We start from the raw sequence: 20,789 nt of genomic DNA, 5'->3' as shown, positions 1-20,789 counted from the left end.
TGCTTTGTTTTGTTTTTTTTGAGACGGAGTCTCGCTCTGTTGCCCAGGCTGGAGTGCAGTAGCGCGATCTTGGCTCACTGCAACCTCCGCCTCCCAGGTTCACGCCATTCTCCTGCCTCAGCCTCCCGACTAGCTGGGACTACAGGTGCCCGCCACCATGCCTGGCTAATTTTTTGTATTTTTAGTAGAGACGGGGTTTCACCGTGTTAGCCAGGATGATCTCGATCTCCTGACCTCGTGATCCGCCCGCCTCAGCCTCCCAAAGTGTTGGGATTACAGGTGTGAGCCACCGTGCCCGGCCCTTACAGAGTACTATTCTAACTCGTTAAATTAGTTCCTGAATTTAATATGGCTGGTTATTTTAAGTACAACATATATGTAATCTGAAAAATATATGCAAAGGTCTTTTTTCTCTGTCAAGTTTATCAATTGAAGATAAGATAGAAAAGGACTTGGGGCCGGGCGTGGCAGCTCATGCCTGTAATCCCAGCACTTTGGGAGGCCAAGGTGGGTGGATCACTTGAGGTCAGGAGTTCGAGACCAGCCTGGGCAACATGGCAAAACCGTATCTCTACTAAAAATACAAAAATTGGCTGGGTGTGGTGGTGCACACCTGTAATCCCAGCTACTCAGGAGGCTGAGGCAGGAGAAGCGCTAGAACCTGGAGGCGAAAGTTGCAGTGAGCCAAGATCACTCTGCTGCCCTCCAGCCAGGGCAACAGAGTGAGACTCCATCTCAAATAAAAAAGAAAAAAAAGAAAAGGACTTTATTCTTTTTAGCCATACATAGAAATTTCCGTTTCTTTTTTTTTTGAGATGGAGTCTCGCTTTGTCGCCAGGCTGGAGTGCAGTGGGGCGATCTTTCGCTGCAACCTCCGACTCCCGGGTTCAAGCAATTCTCCTGTCTCAGCCTCCTGAGTAGCTGAGACTACAGGCTTGTGCCACCACGCCCAGCTAATTTTTGTATTTTTAATAGAGATGGGGTTTTATCATGTTGGCCAGAATGGTCTCGATCTCTTGACCTCGTGATCCGCCTGCCTCAGCCTCCCAGTGTGCTGGGATTACAGGCGTGAGCCACCGCGCCCGGCCAGAAATTTCTGTTTCTTAGCTTTCTAACAACCACACAGTATCCAGCTGAGTAGACGCAGATATATTTCGACAAATTAGAAGCTTCTGTGGAGCACTTACTACAGTGCATTTTTCTTTTAAATTTGTGAACATTTGATGGTGTTTTGTGAACATTTGATTAACTACTACTAACTCTAAATACTAGAGTTCTCCTCTAGTATTTAGAATCTTTCTGCACTAGTACTGACTCATCCATGGTATTTTCTTTGCTCTTAGAGGCCTTAGTAATGGTTTACATCAGTGTTTCAAGCAATTTCTGGACTTGCCAGATCCTTCACTATAAGGGTGATTTGATCTTATAATGTATGGTATTTCCCCCTCTCAGATTCACAGTGTGCAAAATAAGATCTGTGAGAGATATTTCACTAAAGAAGAGATTTATTTAACGTTGTTCATCCTAGTCTCCTGAGGACCTAAAGTTTCCTTAGAATATATTTTGGGAAATGTTACTTTATATTACTGTACATGGAGGTAATAGAATGAAGATGATTTCTCTTCTTAGTTTGATTCTTACCTGTGTTGGCATTGAACCAAAATTATACTCTGCCATTATTTTCTTTCTGAGACAGAGTCTTGTTGTCCAGGCTGAAGTGCAAGTGGCACGATCACAGCTCACTGCAGCCCTGACCCCCTAGGCTCAAGCAGTCCTCCCTCTTCAGTCTCCCAAGTAGCTGGGACTACAGGTGCGTGTCACCCACTCAGCTATTTTTTGTCTTTTTTGTAGAGACAGGGTCTTGCTTTGTTGCCCAGGCTGTTCTTGAACTCCCGGGCTCAAGCAGTCCACCCACCTTAGCCTCCCAAAGTGGGATTACAGGCATGAGCTATTGTACCTGGCTTACTCTGCAATTCTTTTTGGAAAAAAAAATTTTTTTCTTTCTTTCTTTTTTTTTTTTTTGAGACAGAGTCTCGTTTTTGTTGCCCAGACTGGAGTGCAATGGTGCAATTTTGGCTCACTGCAACCTCTGCCTCCCAGGTTCAAGCAATTCTCCTACCTCAGCCTCCTGAGTAGCTGAGATTATAGGCACCCGCCACCACGCCTGGCTAATTTTTGTATATTTAGTAGAGACGAGGTTTCACCGTGTTGGCCAGCCTGATCTCAAATTCCTGACCTCAGGTGATCCACCCGCCTCAGCCTTCCAAAGTGCTGGGATTACAGGTGTGAGCCACGGTGCCCTACCTTGCAAATTTTTTAAATAATTTTTTTTTTTTCTAAAATAGAGACAGGGTCTCGCTGTGTTGCCAGGCTGGTCTCAAACTCCCGGGCTCAAGCAGTCTTCCCATCTTAGTCTCCCAGTGTGCTAGGGTTACAGGCATGAACCACTGAGCCCAGCCTACTCTGCAATTCTTTATGAGAAGTAGGGAATACTTAATAGTAGGATTCTTCTTCTTCTTCTTCTTCTTTTTTTTAATAACTTACAGGCTACTTATGAACCTAACAATTTATCTTACTTTAAAAGTCTTTAGTTGCTATTTTTATGTCATGCCCCTGAATTTTCAGATACAGAATTTGTTTCTATAACTTATTAGTATTGACCTTAAGCAGAACCATGATGATCATATTTTCCAAAATGAAATAAGTCTTACATATTGTAATAATTAAAAACAAAGACTGAAAATTCTGGTTGTTTGGTAAATGTTACATAGTACATTTACTTTCAAGCAATATGTTTCACGATCATAATTTTTTAAAAAACCTTTAAGTGCATTATTGGTTGGTCACTTCCAGTATGTGAAAGTTGAATATTGGTGCATGCCTGTAATCCCAGCTACTCGGGAGGCTGAGGCAGGAGAATTGCTTGAACCTGGGAGGCAGAGGTTGCAGTGAGTCGAGATTGCGCCATTGCACTCCAGCCTGGGCAACAAGAGTGAAACTTCTCCTCAAAAAAAAAAAAAAAAAGAAAAAAAAAAGTTGAATATAACTTGGACACTGATATTTGAAACTTACAGAATCCTTTAATGTTTTGAATTGTCCTGGAAATCAGGATATAATATCCTTGTGAGCAGAGGAAGAACAGTCGCTCATATGTGTGATTAGATCTGCCTTTCTTTCCTTCTTTGGGGAATTTTTTCTTTTTTTAATAAAAATACTTCTTTGAGGAGTCTATTTCTTTGTATATGTTGGCCTATTGCATCAAATCAGATGCATCCTCTTCTGAATGGAGGTACTGGACTTGATCTTATAGGAAGACAGGGAAAAAAATACTTTTTGTTTTAATTTCACTTAGGGCAAGCTTGCTTAGAAGTATAAAATGGTTGTCCTTGATACTACTGTGTTAAATTTCTTCCCTTCGTACTCTACAGTTCATAATTTTTATGTTTTAAAAATGAGTAACAGGCTGGGTGCTGTGGTTCACATCTGTAGTCCCAGCAGTTTGGGAAGCCAAGGCGGGAGGATTGCTTGGACCCAGGAGTTTGAGACCAGCCTCGGCAACATGAGGAGACTTCGTCTCTACAAAATAATAAAAAAATTAGCCAGGCGGGGTGGTGCATGCTTGAGGTTCCAGTAACTTGGGAGGCTGAGGTGGGAAGATTGCTTGAGCCCAGGAGGTTTGAGGCTGCAGTGAGCTCTGATCACACCACTGCACTCCAGCCTGGGTGACAGAGCAAGACCCTGTCTCAAAAAAAACCACAAAAACAAACAAACAAAAACACTTGACACGTTTGCTTCCTTTGATTTTAAGGTCACTGCACTGCTGCTATAAAATTATAGAAAACTTAGTAATTTTGAAAAATCAACATCAAAAACAGATTTTAAATTGCCAGAATATAGTTACAGCTGAATAGTTTTTGCTAGTCTTCAAAAACTGGTGTTTGTCTTTGAAATTTCATGGTAGTAGCCAAATTATAGTCACCAAATTTGCCAGTCCAAAAAGATTCATTGGTACATGAAAACATTTTTTAAACCTTATTTTTTATTTTAAAACTTGCATAAGTTTAAGAAAATTAAAATGCTCCACAACCTTTTGTAGAGATAATTTAGTATGATTAATATTTTGATTTTGTTCTCTCATTACTTATTTATTTATTTTTAGAGATGGAGTCTCACTATGTTGTCCAGACTGGAGAGCAATGGCTATTCACAGGTGTAGTTGTAGCACACTATAGTATTAAATTCCTGGGCTAAAGTGATCCTCCTGCTTCAGCATCTTGGGTAGCTGGGACTACAGGTGCATGCCACTGTTCCTGGGTTTTCAGCATTATTTTAAGTGCAATTGTCTTAACATAGTTGAGATTATAGTGTCCATATATGTTTGTATTTTATTTTTTCCATAGTATATAACTTTAAATTGCCAAGGAAAAACCTGAGTACTCTTTTGCATTTATTCATTCAACAAATACAAATACAAATATACATGTATGTAACTATTAAACATACATATACACATATGCATGCAAGGCCCTTTGTTGGCTGCTTTGAGAGAAGATTATTATCTTCCAGGGCACAAAAGTTAAATATAATGTAGAGCAGATCATGAAGACTGTTTGTGTTTATTGAGGTTCAGATGATGTCTTAGTCTGTTTTGTGTGGCTATAAAGGAATACTTGGCCAGGTGCAGCGACTCATGCCTGTAATCCCAGCATTTTGGGAGGCTGAAGTGGAAAGATCTCTTGAGGCTGGTAGTTCAAAATCAACCTGGGCAACATAGTGAAATCCTGTCTCTACAAAAACAACAACAAAACAAAAAACAAAAAAAATTAGCTGCATGCCGTGGCATGTGCCTCTGCTTCCAACTACTCAAAAGGCTGAGGCAAGAAGATTGCTTGTGCCTGGAGGTTGAGGCTGCAGTGAACCTCAACAGTGCAGTGACTTGTGCCACTACACTCTAGCCTGGGTTACAGAGTGAGACCTCATCTGAAAAAAAATAAGAGTAAAAAATAAATACCTGAGGCTGAGTAATCTATAAATAAAAAAGGGTTATTTGGCTCATGATTTTGATGATTGGAAAGTTCAGTATTAGGCATCTGTACCTGGTAAGGGCATTAAGCTGCTTCCACTCATGGCAGAAGGCAAAGGGAGCTGGCTTGTGCATGCAGAGATCACAAAGTGAGAGGAAGCAAGAGAGAGAGAGGGGCTAGTGGCAGGTCTCTTAACAACTGGCTCTCACTGGAAATAATAGAGTAAGAATTCCCTCACCCCCAAGGGAGGGCATTAATCTATTCATGAGGGATTTACTCCTATGACCTAAACACCTCCAATTAGGCCCCACCTCCAATACTGGGGTCACATTTTAATGTGCAACTGGAGGGGAGAGACATCCAAATCTTAGCAGATGGGGAACCTGTCTGAATTATCTGAACTTTGTCTGATAAAGTTTCTTTGTTTGTAGATTCCTCTCTTTGGTGCTGACACTATTGGCCAGAGAAGTCCTGATGGACCGGTACTGAGCAAAGCTGAATTTGTTGAGAAAGTTCGTCAGAGTAATAAGGCCTGTCATGATGGAGATTTCCACACAGCTATTGTTCTATATAATGAAGCCCTGGCTGTTGACCCTCAGAACTGCATCTTATACAGCAACAGATCTGCAGCCTACATGAAAATCCAGCAGTATGACAAGGCACTGGATGATGCAATCAAAGCTCGACTTCTCAATCCCAAATGGCCAAAGGTAGAAATTTTATTTATTTTCATAGAATCTTTTGTGCTGGCCTCTTACTTTAATATTTTGTTGATTTAGTGTACTTACTAATATTTTAATAATCTGTACTTCAGCAAAATATAAAATGACTTCCTTGAGCTGGTACACTAGTGAAAAGCTTCCTTTGTTTTTTTGTAGTGTGCTTTCCATGTGCAAGTTTAATTCTTTTCCTGTATGTGTGAGATTTAAATTATTTTTTCTCTGTGCCACTTGATAAGTAAGATACATTCTAGTTCTTTATATAGGTTTTGGAACATCTCTTTTTGAATGAATATTTTAGATGAAGTATGATGATGTTTCTTTCCTTCAATTTAAAATAATTAATTTTATTCTCTGTCAATGACTATTTTCAGAATGGTATTAAATCATGGAAATTTCTGTTTTTTCTAATAAAGCATTGTAATTATCTGTAGTCCCTTGAATAGTCCCCTTAAGTTACTATCTTTGTTTTTTATTATATATACTTTATTTTCAGTGTGCCTACTCCTAACCTAACCCCTAGTTTCTTTTAGAAACAATTCCTTTCTTTTCTTTTCCTTTCCTTTCCTTTTCCTTTTCTTTTTTCCTTTTTTCTTTCCGAGACAAGGTCTTACTCTGTCACCAAGGCTGGAGTGCAGTGGTGCAATCTTGACTCACTGCAACCTCTGCCTCCTGAGTAGCTGGGACTACAGGTATGTGCCACCATGCCCGGCTAATTTTTGTATTTTTTGTAGAAAGAGGGTTTCACCATGTTGCCCAGGCTGGTCTCGAACTCCTGAGCTCAAGCAATCTGCCTGCCTCAGCCTCCCAAAGTGCTGGGATTACAAGTGTGAGCCACCTTGCCTAGCAGAAACAATTTCTTAAGATGCTCCTGAAGCATAGAGGGTGGGGGATAGGAGAGGGACGAAATGGGGGAATGTAGATCCAAGGATATAAAGTTGCAGATATATAGGATGAATAATTCTAGAGATCTAATGCACCACATGAGGACTATAGTTAATATTGTATTATATTAGGGATAATTGCTAAGAGTAGATTTTAGATTCTCTTATGACACAAACACACACAAAAAGGGTTACTATGTGAGATGATGAATATATTAATTTGACTACAATACTTACTTCACTTCATATAAGTAAACAAAAATATCATGTTGTATACCTTAAATACATACAATAAAAAGAGATGTGATTGAAGTATTTGAGATATTTTCTCTAGAACCACAAAACCATTTCATCCCATTAACAAAGGTTAATGGATATTTCCTAGAGATTTAAAATAGTTTTCTAATGTCTTATTAATAATATGCTGAAGGGCTGGGCATGGTGGCTCATGCCTATAATCTGAGCACTTTGGGAGGCTGAGGTGGGAGGATCCCTTGAGCCCACAAGTTTGAGGCCAGACTAGGCAACATAGTCTCTACAAAAAATACAAAAATTAGCCAGGTATGGTGGCACGAACCTATATCCCCAGCTACTTGGGAGGCTGAGGTGAGAGGATTGCTTGAGCCTGGGAGGTAGAGGCTGCAGTGAGCCATGATTGCATCACTGCACTCTGGCCTGGGCAACAGGATGAGACCCTGTCTCAGATAATAATAATAAAAGAGATAGTACTTTATCCTTTGACTCTGATAGGTCTTCTTGGCCTCATTTAATGGAATTTCTAGTATTGCTGCTGCCTTGTGAATGGTTTACTATTCTGTAATTCCCTAAAGGATTACTTTTGTAACCATAATCATTCTAAATGAAACAAAAAATTGTTGAGAAAAATTGTATATGGGCTGGGCACGGTGGCTTCACGCCTGTAATCCCAGCACTTTGGGAGGCTGAGGTGGGCGGATCACCTGAGGTCTGGAGTTTGAGACCAGCCTGGCCAACGTGGTGAAACCCCGTCTCTACTAAAAACACAAAAATTAGCTGGGCGTGGTGGCGGGCACCTGTAATCCCAGCTACTCGGGAGGTTGAGGCAGGAGAATTGCTTGAACCCGGGAAGCAGAGGTTGCAGTGAGCTGAGATCGTACCACTGCACTCCAGCCTGGGCAACAAGAGTGAAGAGTCTCAAAAAAAAAAAGAAAAAGAAAAATTGTGTATGATACCATTTGCGAACTAGAATGCTATTTTCAAAGCATAAACCTAGGTTCACATTCCTGTTCCTCCATTAATGACAATATGGTTTTGAGTAATCTCTTAACCTCTCTGAAGTTAAGATAAATGGGAATAATAATAATACCTATCTTGGAAGATTGTTGCTTAAGGATTAGAGATAATTTGTAACTTGTACATAGTAGATGTTTGGTAAGTAATAGCTATGATTGTGACATTTTTACTGAAGGTTTGAATTAGTAGATTATTCTAGCAAGGTTTTGCATATATATCTGCCTCTCTCTCTCTCTCTCTCTTTAAACCTCTAATTGATGCAGTGAGCCTTATAAATATGGAGAGCTTAATTTTCAAATTAAGTATTAATTCTTGTCCTTTTTTGATCCACTTGTGTTTTTCCTATATTTGTGAACACCTTTAAACTTTTATCTTTTTCATTTTTCTTTATCATTTCTACTTTCTCCTGGCACTTCTTGTGACTTCTACACCCCAAAAATGGCTTTTAAAAAGTGTACTTTTATTATTATAGACAAAAAAAACACCCTTTTAGGATAATTTATATTATTGGTTTCTGATTTTTTCTCTTCACAGTAAGTGAAGTTATTGTATAGTCCATTTTACATTAATATTTTAGTTCTATATTTGGCTTTAAGCAAACCTAATTTAGGAGCATTTAAAGTATATAAAATATAGAGTTCAAAATTGAAATCACAAAAGGTTCTTTTGAGGTAGTATGATAATAAAATTAATTTATAAAGAAATGTTCAGTACTGCAAAAGAATGTTTCCTTTTATAAAAACTTGATTTTATACTTATTTTTCTAGGCATATACTCATTAGGTAAAAGAAGATTCACTTACATTTTCTTGTTATAAATGTATATCTGGTGAAATTTTGTCTATTCCTTTTTCTTTTAATTTTTGCTTTTCTACTCTGACTTTTTATTATAATGCTTTGCTTTTCTAAAGTCTTTATCTGAAATATTTTTGTCTAGTCTGATGTGTGAAAAGCTACCTTCCAATTTCTGTCTCTCTCCGTAAGTATTAATTTTTTATGTAAAGATCCCAAGGCTCCAGAGACTAGATGGAGAATCTTTTATACATGTCTGTTTTATCTAAATGAAAAAATGATTTTGATGTGATATGGGCTGTAAAAGAGGTATGAACAAAGCACTATGGGAACCCACACAAGCAGTGAGTTCAGTCTGTGGATACCTTATCTCCAACTGCATGCTAGATGTTTTTTCTTTGATTTATCTTTATGTTTCTTCTTTTTATGTCCTATTTAAGAAAACTTTGTCTTCGCCGAGGTTACAAAGATATTCTTCTAGAATTTTTATGTTTTTTGCCTTTAGGCCTATGATTTATTTTGAGTTAATTTTTGGTATTGTGTGAGATAAGAGTCAAAGTTAATTTTTTTCCAGATAATGGTAACCATAATCCAGCAACATTTGTTTTAAAGATTATCCTTTCCACATTGAATTATCCTGGCACCTTTGTCACAAACCATTTGACCATATAAGTATGGAGTTATTACTAGATTCTCTATTTTATTTCACTGATTTCTGTGTATATACCTCAATGCCTTAACCATAATGCCTTAATTACTATAGATGTATGGTAAGTCTGATTATTAGGTATTGTAAGTCTTCCAACCTTGTTCTTTTTTTTTTCTAAGTTGTTTTGGCTATTCTATATTTTTACATTTTTATATAAGTTGTAGAATCAGCTTATCAATTTCTTCAAAAAACCTTTCTGGAAATTAATGGGCTTACACTGAATTAGACCAGTTTGGAGAGAATTGCCATCTTAATGTTATTGAGTCTTTGAATCCATGACATGGTGTATTCCTCCATTTACTTAGGCCTTCTTTTATTACCTTTGCAACTTTTTGTAGTTTTCAGTGTTCAGATCTTGCATGTCTTTTGTTAAATTTATTTCTAAGTATTTTGGTTTTTGATACTATTATAAATGGATTAACTTTATTTTCTAACTTTCTATTGAGAATCTATAGAAATACAATGTATTTTCTGTACTTTGTGTCATGTGACCCTGTTAAATTTGCTTTTAATTTCTAGTAGGATTTTTGCAGATTCCTTGGGGTTTTCTATGCACATGATAATGTCTGCAGGTAATCACAATTCTGCTTCTTCTTTTCTTTTGTGTATGCCTTTTCTTTCTCTTTCTTTTTCTTCTCTTTTTGCTCTATTGCGCTGGTTAGCATATCTGGTACAATGTTGACTAGAAGTCATGGGAGTGAACTTCCTTTACTCATTCCTGATGTTTGTGGGAAAGCATTGAGCTTCACATTGTTGAGCATGATGTCCTTAATCAGGTGGAGGATATTCCCTTTAATTTCTATTATGAGTGGGTATCAAATTTTGTCTATTTTTTCTTCATCTATTGAAATTATAATTTTTTAGCTAGCTGTTAATATGGTAAATTAAATTGATTTATTTGGGGATATTAAATCAACTAAATCAACTTTGCTTTAACATGGGGGTAAATTCCAGGTAGTCATTATGTATTATTCTCTTTATATATTGTTGGAAATGCTTTGCTAAAATTTTGTGAAGAATTTTTGCATCTATGTTTAGGAGAGATACTGATCTATAGCCTTTTTTTTTTTTCTCATGATGTATTTGGTTTTGGTATTGAAGTGATTCTGCCGTTATGTAATGAGTTGTAAAGTATTCTCTCTGTATTTTCTGAAAGAGTTTGTGTAGGATTGGCATTATTTCTTCCTTAAGTATTGGATAGAATTCACCAGTCAAGCCATCTTTATCTTTATCTACTTTTCTTTGTTGGAAGGTTTTAATTATGAATTCAATTTCTTTGATTGATGTAGGGCTATTCAAATTTTCTAATTCTTTTTAGATCAGTTTTGGTAATTGTTTCTTTCAAGTAACTTTTCATTTAATCTAGGTTGTCAACTTTATGGGATAAAGTTGTTAATATTCCTTTATTATCCTTTTTAATATCTGAAGAATCCATAGTGATGTTCTTTTTATCATTCTTGATTTTTTTTTTTTTTTTTTGAGATGGAGTCTTGCTCTGTTGCCTAGTCTGGAGTGCAGTGGCATGATGTCGGCTCACTGCAAGCTCTGCCTCCCGGGTTCACGCCATTCTCCTGCCTCAGCCTCCCGAGTAGCTGGAGCTACAGGCACCTGCCACCATGCCTGGCTAATTTTTTGTATTTTTGGTAGAGACAGGGTTTCACCGTGTTAGCCAGGATGCATTCTTGATATTGTTAATCTGCCCTTTTCTGGTCAGTCTACCTAGAGATTTATCAATTCTATTCATCTTTCTAGACAATGAGTTATTAGTCTCATTGATTTTCTGTATTGTAGTGAATTTTATCTTTCACTGATGTCTGCTGTTTATTATTTCCTTTTTTCTACTTATTTTGCATTTACTTTGCTCTTTGTTTTCATTTCTTAAGAAGAGAACATAGGCCATTGACTTTAGATCTTTCTTTTTTTTTAAAATATGAGCATTTATAGCTGAATATTTCTCTTTAAGCACTGTTTTTGCTGCATCTTACAAATTTTGACATGTATTTTAATTATTATTCGGTTCCATATTTTCCAATTTTCCTTGTAAACACATTGTTGATCCATGGATTATTTAGAAGTTTGTTGTTTAATTTCCAAATATTTGTGTTTTCTTAGTTATCTTGTTGATTTCTAATTTAATTTTATTGTAGTCAAATAACATACTCTTTATAATATTAATGCTTTTAAATTTTCTGAGGTTTGTTTTATGGCCTAGCATGTGGTTTATCCTGGGAAATATACCACGAACATTTGGAAAGAACATGTATTCTATAGTTTTGAGGTGTAGTTCCATAGATATCAATGAAGTCCAGATGCTTAATCTTGTTGCTCATATCTTCTGTGTCTTTGCTGACTTTTTTGTCTTGTTATTCTATGAGTTGCTGGAATGAAGAAGTTAAAATCTTGAACTAAGATTTTGGAATTGGCTATTTATCCCTTTAATATTGTCAAGTTTTGCTTCATATATATTGAAGCTCTATTATTAACATATATACATAACATTATTATATCTTCTTGATAAATTGATCCTTTTATCGTTATGCAATGTATCTCTTTATCTGTGATAGTAAATTTTGTATTATAAACTATTTTGTCTGACCTGGGTGTGGTGGTGCATGCCTGTAGTCCCAGCTCCTTGGAAGGCTGAGGCAGGAGGATTCTTTGAGCTGAGGAGTCTAGCCTGGGCAACATAGTGAGATCATGTCTCTTAAAAAATATCTATTTTGGGCCGGGCATGGTGGCTCATGCCTGTAATCCCAGCACTTTGGGAGGCCGAGGTGGGTGGATCACCTGAGGTTAGGAGTTCAAGACCAGCCTGGCCAACATGGCAAAACCCCGTCTCTACTAAAAAATACAAAAATTAGCTCGGCGTGGTGGCAGGCGCCTGTAATCTCAGCTACTCGGGAGGCTGAGGCAGGAGAATCGCTTGAACCCAGGAGGCAGAGGTTGCAGTGAGCCGAGATTGTGCCATTGCACTCCAGCCTGGGAGACAGAGCAAGACTCTGTCTCAAAAAAAAAAAAAAATCTATTTTGTCTGATATTAATATAGATGTTCCAGCCTTCTACTTACTCTTTGCATTACATATTTTCTTCTGTTTATATATTTTCAACCTGTCTGTGCCTTTACATTTAAAATTCATCTCTTTTGGACAACATATAGTTGTGTCTTGCTTTTTAAATCAAGTTTGTCAATTTCTGCCAAAATTGGATGTTTTTCTTCATTTATTTTTAATGCAATTATTGCTTTTAACTTTGCGTCTACCATTGTATTATTCCTTTTTAATTTGTCCTCTCTGTTTTTGTCCCTCTGTTATTCTTTTCATGCTATTTATTGGTTTATTTGAATACTTTCTAGAGTTGATTTTTTTTTTCTCTTGAGAAAGTTTTCAATTGTTGATGTTCGACAGGTAATTATCTTGGTTAGACTAGAACTGCAAACTCTGTTTCTTAAGTGGAAGCTCTGGTCTCAGTTAAAATATTTTGTGTTTTGTTGAACTGCTTTGAAATTTGTTCCGTACATGTGTGACTCAGCGGTTAGCCAAAGATGTGAGTAGACAGAATTTGAGTCTTTCTTTTCTGATTCTTTTCTTTCTGGAATCCCCTTCCCCCTTGGCCAACGGCTGTGGTTTCCTGACCTTCACTGTTCTAGTTCCTCAGGCCAGAAAAACTATTTTTCTACCAGTATTTCTGTACCCTTTCTTACCATTCTTACAGTACCTGACCCTTGCACCTTGAAAATGGGGACTCACTTTACAGCTCTCTTCCTCCAAAATCTGCCTGCTTCTCTTCACTCGTTAGTACTTTCAGGTAGCTTTTTAAAATATTATGTCTAGACTTTACAGTTGTTTTCTGGGTTGGGGTGAGTCCAGCTGGATCTTGCCTAGCCAGTCTCTACTGGAAGTAAAAGTGATATATTTTCAGTGATTTAATGCTTCTCTTGATGTTTTGAGTTCTCTCACTAGGTTCATTGCTTCCAGTTAGCTAGTCTCATACATTTAAGATATTTATCTTATTTCATTTTCATTCTCTGCATCAAACTGGTAAATAATTCCTTCATACTCTTTTTCTTTTTCTTTTCTCTTCTTTCTTTCTTTTTTTTTTTTTAAGAGACAGCCTCGCTCTGTCACCCAGGCTGGAGTGCAGCAGTGCCATCATGGCTCACTACAGTTTTGAACTCCTGGGCTCAGGTGATCCCCCTGCCTCAGCCTCCTGAGTAGCTGGGACTACAGGCATGTGCCATCATACCTAGCTATTTTTTTAAACTTTTTTTTTTTTTTTTTTTTTTTAGTGGTAGGGTCTTGCTGTGTTGCCCAGGCTGGTCTCAAACTCCTGGGCTCAGATGATTCTTCTGCCTTGGCCTCCTAAAGTGCTGGGATTATAATCATGAGCCATGGGGCCCAGCCTTTTTTCTTAAATGTATTTCATATATATCTTACACAGTTTGTTTCTATTAGCACCAACCTAATAGAGCCAGTATTATAGTTCAGGTTCTTATAGTTTCATTCTTACTTTGTTGTGATAACCTTTTATTGTAACATTGTTCTTGTTCAAAACCTTTTGTTGCACAGTGCTGTCAGTTGGATTGATGGTCAAGATTCTGCTCCAGTGGTCACATTTCTTCCTTTAGGAGGGGTGTTCAAAAAGTTTGTGGAAAATTGGAATTAAAAAATAAACACAAAATGTACAAACTTTAATTCTCAACATAAGCTCAATAATGTTGAAGACACTTTTGTAAGCAGTGATACCAGCCATTTAGTCTGTTCTTGTAGAACTGAGGATTCTGGAATGTAACCATGTCAAAACAGTCTTTTTTACATTATCAACTAAAGAAAAATGGGTTCTCTTTAAATATGTTTTTAAGATTAAGAAACAAAAAGCAGCCAGAAGGAGCCAATGAGGACTTTAAGGTAAATGCCTAATTTCCAGCTGAAACTCTTGAGAAATTTCCCTCTTTTGAGGAGAGGAATGAGCAGGAACATTGTCACGGTGGAGGACTCTATGAAGCTTTCCCAGGCATTTTTCTGCTACATCTTTGGCTAACTTTCTCAAAACACTCTCATGATAAGCAGATGTTATTGTTCTTTGGCCCCGTAGAAAGTCAGCAGGCACAACGCCCTGAGCACCCTTAAGAACTGTTGCCATGACCTTTGCTCTTCACTGGTCTGCTTTTGCTTTGACTGGACCACACTTCTACTTTTTGGTAGCCATTGCTTTGATTGTGCTTTGTCTTCAGGATCACACTGGTAAAGCCATGTTTCATCTCTGGTTACAATTCTTCAAAGAACTGTTTTAGGATCTCTATCCCACTTGTTTAAAATTTCCATTGAAAGCTCTGCTTTTGTCTGTAGCTGATCTGGTACAACAGTTTTGGCACTGCCGAGTGCAAAGTTTGCTCAACTTTAATTTTTCAGTCAGAATTATGTAAACTGAACCAGTTGAGCTGTCTATGATGTTGGCTATTGTTTCTTTCTTTCTTTTTTTTTTTTTTTTTTTGAGGCAGAGTTTTGCTCTGTTGCTCAGGCTGGTGTGCGGTGGCACAGACTCAGCTCACTGCCACCTCTGCCTCTCTGGTTCAAATAATTCTCCTGCCCCAGCCTCCTGAGTAGCTGGGATTACAGGTGCGCACCACCACACCCAGCTAATTTTTATATTTTTAGTAGAGACAGGGTTTTACCATGTTGGTCAGGCTGGTCTCGAACTCCTGACCTCGTGATCCACCCGCCTCGACCTCCCAAAGTGCTGGGATTACAGGCGTGAGCCATTGTGCCCGGCCGATGTTGGCTATTGTTTCTCTTGCTAGTTGTTGATCCTCTTCAATTAGAGCAGGAATAAGATGGTTTTTTTCATTGTAAATTGATGCAGATGATCTGTTGCTGTGGATTTTATCTTCAACGTGGTCTTGTCTCTTCTTAAAATAAGTTATCTATTTGTAAACTGTTGATTTCTTTGGGCATGGTCCCCATAACTTCTTTATAAAGCATCTATTATTTTACCATTTTTCCACCCTGGCTTTACTATAAATTCGATGTTTGTTTTGTTTTGCTTTGCTTTGATTTTAGCAGAATTTATGTTGTTCTGATAGGGACTGTTTCTAAACTTATGTTTTATTCTTCATAGTGCCTCAAACTAGATCCTGTTCAGACATGTTATAACAAGTTAGTTTGAGTTTATTTTGATGCAGAAATTTTTTGAAATCCGTGCATAGTTTTTGCATAATACACATTTTCCATGAGTTTTTTGAAGACCCTTTGTATTTCTTACTACTCTGCTGACAAACATGCTCTCCTTTTCCTTTTTTTTTCTTCCTCCTCTTTTATGTCAGTTGATGTACAGTGGTAACTGAAATTTGAATTGTATTGTTAGGGGACTGGTGTTATTTAATTGTGATAACTGAAATTCATGTATATTGGCATAATACACATGTGAAGTGAGGTCTGCTAGTACTTTGGAATTCAATCTAGGTTTGTTCCTCCTTATTAGCTGAGGTCTTTGACAGGTTGCTATACCTCCCTAAGCCTCAATTTTTCCATTTGTATCTGGGTTAACATTACATATCTTGAAGTGTTGTAGTGAGGATTAAATAAAATGTTAGGCACGTAGCACAGAGTTTTTTATATACAAGTTATTTAATACATCATGGTTATTAATGTGATGATCATCATGATGATAATAATCACTCTGTATTTATATACACATGCTTTTTAGTAAAACTATCCAGTTATTTTTTGAGCATTTTTCTTTCCTTTATAATAATCTCAGTAATCTTCTGAATCCTTAAAATTCCTATTGATTAGCTTTATAAGTTTTTTAATGTGTTGATTCCAAAATGGATAAAGCATTCTGTTCAGGTATTTCTGTTGCAGAGGGAAAAGGAAGAATTATTTTTCACCACATATATAGAATATATATGCTTGTGAATAGTTTATCAGATCCTATTAATATAGGATCCTATAAGTGTAGCTCGCTGTTTAATATGTGTGATATATTTTCTTTATTTCAATTCAAAAACATCGATTGGGCATTTACTATAAGCAAGCACTGTTTATTTTGCTGCTGTCTTCTCTGGTAATGGTATTTAGTTGATTTTTTTTCTTATTAATTTGGCATTTTGAGCTTTTTCATTGTTTCCATATCCTACCTCTTTGCTATGTTTTTTTTTTTTTTTTTTTTGGAGACAGAGTCTTGCTCTGTCACCCAGGCTGGAATGCAGTGGCACGATCTCAGCTCATTGCAACCTCTGCTTCCCAGGTTCAAACGATTCTCCTGCCTCAGCCTCCCCAGTAGCTGGGATTACAGGCGTGCACTACCACGCCCAGCTAATTTTTATATTTTTAGTAAAGACAGGGTTTCACCATGTTGGCCAGGCTGGTTTCAAGCTCCTAACCTCAGGTGATCCACCTGCCTCAGCCTCCCAAAGTGCTGGGATTACAGGCATGAGCCACTGCGCCCGGCCCGATTTTTTTATTTAGATGTATTTTTGGTTTGCACTTGTGTCCACTAACTTTTGCTCTATAAAAAATCACTCCAAAACTTAGTGGCTTAAAATAACAACCATTGATTGATTGATTGATTGATTGAGATGGAGTTTTTGCTCTTGTTGCCCAGGCTGGAGTGCAGTGGCGTGATCTTGGCTCACTGCAACCTCTGTCTTCTGGGTTCAAGCAATTCTCCTGCCTCAGCTTCCCAAGTATCTAGGATTACAGGCACCCACCACCACGCCTGGCTAATTTTTTTGTATTTTTAGTAGAAATGGGGTTTCATCATGTTGGCCAGGCTGGTCTCGAACTCCTGACCTCAGATGATCCACCTGCCTCGGCTTCCCAAAGTGCTGGGATTGCAGGTGTGAGCCACCATGCCTGGCCAACAACAACCATTTATTAAGCTCAAGATTTTGTAGGTCAGCTGAGTGACTCTTCTGGACTGGGCTGACTCAACTGATCTCTGCTGGTCTTTCTCATGTGTTTCAGGTAAACTAGAAGTTTGACTGGTGATTAGAATATCTAGGACAGTCTCACATTTCTGGCAGTTGGTGTGCTTTTGGCCAGAACAGTGGCAACTGGGCCATGTGTCTCTCATCATCCAGCAGATTTTGCTGGGGTTCTTTGCATGGCAGTTGTCAAATTCCAAGAACCATAAGAGAATGCAAACACAATTGCATAGCTCTATTAAAGTCTGTTTGTACTACATTTATTATTCTTCCGTTGGCCAAAGCAATTCATATGGCCAAGCCCAAAGCAGAAGAGGAAGAATTTGTGACTGTTCTTATAATTCACCTCAGTATTCTTTGTCAGTTCATATGCATATTAAGGTACATATTCATGTACCTTCATTTGTAGACCATATCATATGCCCCCTTTATTTCTTTTCTTGAGACAGGGTCTCACTCTGTCAGCCAGGCTGGAGTGCAGTGGTGTGATCACAGCTCACTGCAGCCTGAAACTCCCAGGCTCAAAGGATTCTCCCACCTTAGTCTCCACAGTAGCTGGGACTACAGTGTGTGCTAATTGTTAGCACACAGGACCACACCTGGCTAACTTAATTTTTTTTTTTTCAAAAAAAAGGGTCTCCCTGTGTTACCCATGGTCTTGAACACTGGGGCTCAAGTGATCCTCCTGCTTTGGCCTCCCAAAGTACTGGGATTACAGGCGTGAGCCACCAAGACCTGTCTCATACCCCTTTTTAATTATATCTACTTTAATTTACTTTTTTATCCTTTATCTTTCTGTTTTGGAATTTTCTTGAATCCTATCTTTTCAGATAAGTCAGTTGCGAAGTAGTTATTATTACTTTAGTGTGAATAATGAGTTACAGAAATGGTTATGTTCTTCAAGGATATCTTCAAGGGTATCAGTGGAAAAGAACCCAAAGGAATGGTGAATTTTCATATGGTATAACACTACATAAAGGAAGATTTCATAGTGGGACTCTCCTATTAATTTTAAAGTGCATGATACAATACCTCCTCTTTCTGCATGGATTTAAAGCTTTTTTTGTATTCTTGTTCATTGATTATACCTGATGACAGATTTTTTTTTTTTTTGAGACAGGGTCTTGCTCTGTCCCCCATGTTGGAGTGTAGTGGCATGATCACAGCCCACTGCAGCCTCTACATCCCAGGCTTAAGTGATCCTTCTGCCTCAGACTCCCAAGTAGTTGGGACTGCAGGTGCATGCCACTACGACTAATTTTTGTATTTTTGTAGAGACGGGGTTTCACTGTGTTGCCCAAGCTGGTCTCAAACTCTTGAGCTTAAGCAGTCCACTCGCCTTGGCCTCCCAAAGTGCTTGGATTACAGGCATGAACCACTGTGTCTGTCTGTGATGACAGAATTCTATCATCAGGTATAATACCTGAATACAGAATATTATACTTTATCTGTCAAGTATTATACCTGATGACAGTGTCACACTAAGAAAAAATGTTTAAACATATCTTGACCTCATGTTTCCCTTTGGTTTACCTAGTATTATAATAGTAATAAAATATAATAGCTCTTATTGAATGCTTATTATGACAAGCTAGTTCAAATCCTTTTATTTGCGATACCAATTTTATACTCACAATAATCTTATGAGGTAGATATTATTTTTATCACTACTTTATAAAAGAGAACATTTATACTTAGTGGGAGATTGTATACTTGTCTAGGACATCTAGTTAGTAACTGGAAGATTTGGACTTAAACACAGGTTGATGTGATTCTGAAGACTTTGTTCTTAATTACTATACCATACTACTTCCCTGGACAAAGGAGTCCATTGTGTAAGAACTCGAGAATCCAGAATTCTCTTTCAAGTTCTAATACCAATATGTCCAAATGATGTTGCAGAGACTATTCAATTTTAGTTTCCTATAATATAAACCAGAGTCTGATATTGCAATTTACTGATTTTTTTCTCTAATTCAAGTCTGCTTTTGAGTCCCTCTGGTGAATTTTTTTAAATTACACTTTAAGCTCTGGGGTACATGTGCAGAATGTGCAGGTTTGTTACATAGGTATACACATCCCATGGTGGTTTGCTGCACCCAATCAACCTGTCATCAAGATAAGGTATTTCTCCTAATGCTATCCTTCCCCTAGCCCCACACCCCCCCTACAGGCCCTGATGTGTGATGTTTCCCTCCCTGTGACCATGTGTTCTCATTGTTCAACACCCACTTATGAGTGCAAACATGCAGTGTTTGGTTTTCTGTTCTTGTGTTAGTTTGCTGAGAATGATGGTTTCCAGCTTCATCCATGTCCCTGCAAAGGACATGAACTCATCCTTTTTTATGGCTGCGTAGTATTCCATGGTGTATATGTGCCACATTTTATCCAGTCTATCATTGATGGACATTTGGGTTGGTTCCAAGTCTTTGCTATTGTGAATAGTGCTGCAATAAACATAACGTGTGCATGTGTCTTTATAGCAGCATGATTTATAATCCTTTGGGTATATACCCAGTAATGGGATGGCTGGGTCAAACGGTATTTCTAGTTCTAGATCCTTGAGAAATCGCCACACTGTCTTCCAAAATGGTTGAACTAGTTTACAGCCCACCAACAGTGTAAAAGTGTTCCTATTTCTCCACATCCTCTCCAGCATCTGTTGTTTCCTGACTTTTTAATGATCACCATTCTAACTGGTGTGAGATGGTATCTCATTGTGGTTTTGATTTGCATTTCTCTGATGGCCAGTGATGATGAGCATTTTTTCATGTGTTTTTTGGCTGCATAAATGTCTTCTTTTGAGAAGTGTCTGTTCATATCCTTTGCCCACTTTTTGATGGGGTTTTTTGTTTTTTTTCTTGTAAATTTGTTTAAGTTCTTTGCAGATTCTGGATATTAGCCCTTTGTCAGATGGATGGATTGCAAAAATCTTCTCCCATTCTGTAGGTTTCCTGTTCACTCTGATGATAGTTTCTTTTTGCTGTGCAGAAGCTCTTTAGTTTAATTAGATCCTATTTGTCAATTTTGGCTTCTGTTGCCATTGCTTTTGGTGTTTAAATCATGAAGTCTTTGCCTAAGCCTATGTCTTAAATGCTATTGCCTAGGTTTTCTTCTAGGGTTTTTATGGTTTTAGGTCTTAGGTTTAAGTCTTTAATCCATCTTGAGTTAATTTTTGTATAAGGTGTAAGGAAGGGGTCCAGTTTCAGTTTTCTGCATATGGCTAGCCAGTTTTCCCAGCACCATTTATTAAATAGGGAATCCTTCCCCCATTGCTTGTTTCTGCCAGGTTTGTCAAAGATCAGATGGCTGTAGATGTGTGGCATTATTTCTGAGGCCTCTGTTCTGTTCCATTGATCTATATATCTGTTTTGGTACCAGTACCATGCTGTTTTGGTTACTGTAGCCTTGTAGTATAGTTTGAAGTCAGGTAGTGTGATGCCTCCAGCTTTGTTCTTTTTGCTTA

The 20,789-nt window shown here is 37.8% G+C and overlaps 1 protein-coding gene across 2 annotated transcripts in view; it reads left to right on the top strand.

The window, feature by feature from the left end:
• The window catches only part of TTC28 (tetratricopeptide repeat domain 28), a 740,175-nt gene that overhangs the window by 39,434 nt on the left and 679,952 nt on the right, over positions 1–20,789 (top strand). For both annotated transcript variants that reach the window (XM_054470478.2, XM_054470479.2), the window contains exon 2: positions 5,456–5,734. In XM_054470478.2, coding sequence (XP_054326453.2) covers positions 5,456–5,734 — 279 coding nt within the window. The remainder of the gene's footprint in view (positions 1–5,455; positions 5,735–20,789) is intronic.

Source organism: Pongo pygmaeus, chromosome 23 (assembly GCF_028885625.2).
Source record: "Pongo pygmaeus isolate AG05252 chromosome 23, NHGRI_mPonPyg2-v2.0_pri, whole genome shotgun sequence".
Classification (NCBI taxonomy): Eukaryota; Metazoa; Chordata; class Mammalia; order Primates; family Hominidae; genus Pongo; species Pongo pygmaeus.
This window is presented reverse-complemented; position numbering and strand designations above follow the sequence as displayed.